The sequence below is a fragment of the Otolemur garnettii genome, unplaced genomic scaffold (assembly GCF_000181295.1).
Source record: "Otolemur garnettii isolate 467f Iridium unplaced genomic scaffold, OtoGar3 scaffold00009, whole genome shotgun sequence".
NCBI lineage: Eukaryota > Metazoa > Chordata > Mammalia > Primates > Galagidae > Otolemur > Otolemur garnettii.
The window spans coordinates 38,525,844-38,530,139 of record NW_003852404.1 but is presented as its reverse complement, the minus strand read 5'-3'; the positions used below and the strand labels follow the sequence as shown (position 1 = coordinate 38,530,139).

The following is a 4,296-nucleotide window of genomic DNA, read 5'->3' as shown; positions in this document are numbered from 1 at the left end:
TAGAGGCAAAGAAATTAGTAAATTAAAACCTTACCCATAAATCCTCCACTGGCAATACTCACATATTCTTTGTTTTTCTATAATGGAAAATAAAATTTAAATTATTCCAAAAATGCAATTTAAATAACATTTCTGATAATTCTAAAACACTGACAAGCACAACATATGGTTATATATTAAAATTCCTGGACCTTTTTTCTTGGACATTTTGGACTTTGGCACTTTACTTTATATATTTTAAGGTCTAATGCTTGGGTGGAAAGAAAAGAACAACTTCATGGCTATTAACAAGACTGTGATTTACTTGTATTACAGTCCAAATAATACAACAGTCAAGCCAAAATAAGTTAAATGGCATTTTATATATAATCAAAGTGGTTTCTAAAAGCTTTCAAAACATTGTGTCCTTTGTATTATAAAAAAGTGACATAAAAAGAAATATTATAGCTAATTATAGAGAATAAATAACAGAACGTTACCATTTTGCAAACTGTTAAAAATATAATTGGACTTTTAAGTAATATGAACAACCACCAAAAAAGAGAGACACAAAAAGAGAGACCTTTGTACAGTATTTGCCACCTGGCGGAAGCAAACACTTCTCCAGGAACCTCCCGCCCTCCCCCGCCACACACACACACACAAAAGGCAAGGTATCATGCCTTTAGATTAATCACTCACTTACAGGAAATACCAGGGACAGAACCTAACAAATGACACCACGTGAATGTAATCAGAGAAACTCTTTAAGACAAATTAACTGCCGTTTTTCTAACAAACATATGTAAGAAGAAAAATGAGAAAAAAGAACATATACATTTTATAGGGAACACATAAATTAAAAGAGACTTGAACTTGAATAATAAAAAAAATTTCACAATATTACAAACTCTTGCTGTATGACAGCTCTCACAATACACGGAAGCATTTTTAGAATAAGCCAGGTAAATATATGAGTAAAATAAGTTTGGGTTCCTATTTTTATTATTCTGTATAAGTTTCTAAACTCTTTAATAATTTTTTACAATAAATTGTAAAATTATCTTACAATACCTCTCCCAAATACCTTGTTCCTTCTCTGGTTTTGCCTTCCAAGAATTCTGTATTTAGACTAATTTTCTCAAATCAGATTCATATTAACATATAACATGAACAGAAATGAATACAAGTTGAGTGGCTTGTGTAATAACCACCCATACTGTCTTCCTGATTCCATAGTTTTCAATCGAGGTAAGGACTTTAATGTATAAACTATCAAATAATACCAAATAAACAACAAATTTTTATAAAGAAACCCATCACTGAATGAAGTTTTAGAAGGCAGCTATGCTAACAACCAACCACTATACCACCAATGCTTAAATGAGGTTTTGAAAGTAAGCAGAGGAACAGATTTCAAAAACCACTAATAGAAGTTAGTTGTGCAGAAGATAACATTTAAACACAAAAAGGAAAGATGGCTAAGGGTAAGGAATAAACCTGCATGTATGCTGCATTTATTCAATTTCAAAATGAAGATGGTATAATGAGTTATACAGCCATATATATAGTCATGAACAGGTATAAAGATCAATGCAGTAAAATAATCCAGAAATAGATTCTGATATACAGAAAAAATCAGTATATTAAAAAGGTAGTATTTTAAATTGGCAGCACAACTGGTTAGATAACTGGAAAAATTTGATTTTGATTCCTAACCCATTTCTTACACAAAAATAAGTTCCAGGTGGTTGAAGACTTAAAAAATAAGCCATATAAAAATTTGAGGAAAACCTGGAGGAGACAACAACTTTGGGAACACACAAAACCTAGAAGCTATAAAGAAAAAAATACAGATAAATCTGACTGTGTACATGAAAACAAAAAATTATCTATATGAATTTCTTAAAATAACCAAGCAATAACCAAACAAAATGGAAATAATGGATGTCAGCATACCTGCAAAAAGTGTGCCAGGACCATGTTCATATACATGTCTTCTTCCTCCCTGCCGCTGCCCATAAAACAGAGGTGCTCCCCACCAGCTATGGAGCCGGACTCAATGGACTGCTTCTGAGCTTCCAGCAAGGATTTTACTGACTGTGCAAACTCAGATGGATTCTGGAGCATCTAGACAATTAAAAAGAAATTAAAAACTTAGCAAGCCATGTTTCACATACATTTGCAAAACTTGAAAATATTTTTTCAGGAGAAAATTCAACATTTGAAAAGCTACCATGAAAACAAAGGAAAATGAAAAGGTTCCTATAAGTAAAATCCCTGGGATAAGAGAAAAGAAATGTTTATAAATGTATTTATAACACATTAGAATAAAACTTAAAAATTCACAGGAAAATTAGCTTACTTGAAGATACCTGTCTACTAGAGAAAAATGTTTTATTTTATCTAGAGAAAATTTTTTTAGAAAAAAATTGAAAATTCAATAGAAAAATGAACACACTATATTAAAAAGCAATTTATAAAAAACAAAAAAGTATAAACAGCACACAACAACAAATGATATTCAACTTGATTAATAATTATAACTTTTCACTCATTCTGGTAAAATAAATAAAGAATAATAATGTTCATTAATGTTGATGGTGTATTTTCTTTAGTTATGAAATGTAAGGTGGTTCAGTCTTTTTAAAGGGCAGTATGATGGTCTCTAGTAATTTACATGCCCACACTCCTCAACCCAACAATTCTTATTGGAATCTATTTTACAGAAATGTTTATGTAAGTTCACAAAATATGTATAAAGACATTAACTGCAACATGATTTCAAGAAAATAGAAAAGAACCCAAGTGTACAGCAATCAGGCAATAAATTATGGTATATCTATAAGATGGATACTATCTACCATTAAAAAGCATGTACTTAAGTAAAAAAACAAGTGGCAGAACAAGAAATTTAAATATATATTAAAGGTCTGCAGGATTAAGCAAGTTGTTAATAGTAATTAACTTGAGATATTCTTTGAAATTTATTTTAATTCAGGTGTCCATAAATTATTTCAGGAAATTTTTAAAGTAAGAAATCAAGGAGGAAAAAGGTACAAGAATATGAACAAGCTAAAAATGGCCTATCTCACCAATGGTATCTAATATTCTGAGTTCTTCTACCTCCATTTTCCATGAGTTTCCTGTCCAGCACCTAAGTCTTCTAAACACCCTTTCTGCCTCAGCATCAACTTCTTCAGACATGTTGGGAAGCAAGAGGGTAGACTATATATGCAGTAAAAGGGGTTTTTATCTTACTCCTATTTCTCCCATCCCTGACACTCTAATAACAACATTAAACGTTGTCAGTCTCAATTCCATTACCAATAGCTCTACCCATCTTTGCCAATATTTAATTATTCGCTTTACTCAATCCCCTCAACCGAAATGACTCTAGGGTGGTAATTTTAACAACTGTATATCTACATGCCAGATACTACCCTTAATAGTTTATTATATGGATTGTATAAATACTCATGATTTTAAAAATGGTTTACAGTGAAAGCTTATAGAATTTTTTTTTTTTTTGAGACAGTGCAGTGAACATAGCTCACTGCAACCTTGAATACCTAGGTTCAAGTGATCCTCCTGCCTCAGTCCCCCAAGTAGCTAGGACTATTGGCACATATGGCCATACCTGACTGATTTTAAATTTTATTTTGTAGAGATGGAGTCTTACTATGTTACCTAGCTAAACTCAAACTCCTGGCCTCCAGAGACCCTCTTGCTTTAGCCTCCCAATGTATTAGAATTCCAGGCATGAGCTACCATGTCTGGCTGCTTATAGAATTCTTACCCAATTACAATAACAGCTGATGTTTACAGAGTACTTACTAGGTGCAAGGCACTATGCTAAGTGCTCTATCAGATAGCTCGCTGTAAGGTTAGAATGTACTGACATAACAATGGTGAGCAATAGTAAGCCACAGTTTGCAGTGTTTTCATCTACCCTTTATGATGCCAAAAGGCTACCCAGGAAAAGGAAACCTGGGAGCAACACTTTTCTTATAAGAGCAAAGACTCCTTCCTTAAGCAGAAAGAAAAACGTTTCCAGTCTGAGACATGTATGTATATAAGTTTAGAAAGTGAAGGAAAAAAAGTACTTTCTTACTTTTTCACAAAAAAATTAATTAGCACTTATACTAACCAGATCTGAATCTAAGTGAAAAGCAGTTGATAAATGTCCAGCGTTATACTGTTCTGCAGGACGACAATCCACCACAAAAAAGCGGACTCCTTCCTAAAAGGGAAACAACATTTGACATACTGGAATTTGCCATGAGGTTCACATTACACAATGTAATGCTGACAGTT

General features: G+C 32.5%; 1 protein-coding gene across 1 annotated transcript in view; it reads right to left on the bottom strand.

Annotated features, from left to right (window-relative positions):
- Nucleotides 1-4,296, bottom strand: part of TBC1D23 (TBC1 domain family member 23) — a 69,963-nt gene that overhangs the window by 20,454 nt on the left and 45,213 nt on the right. The window contains exons 9-11 of the mRNA XM_012801489.2: nt 4,130-4,222; nt 1,939-2,109; nt 35-77 (exon numbers count right to left, since the gene is read on the bottom strand). Coding sequence (XP_012656943.1) covers nt 35-77; nt 1,939-2,109; nt 4,130-4,222 — 307 coding nt within the window. The remainder of the gene's footprint in view (nt 1-34; nt 78-1,938; nt 2,110-4,129; nt 4,223-4,296) is intronic.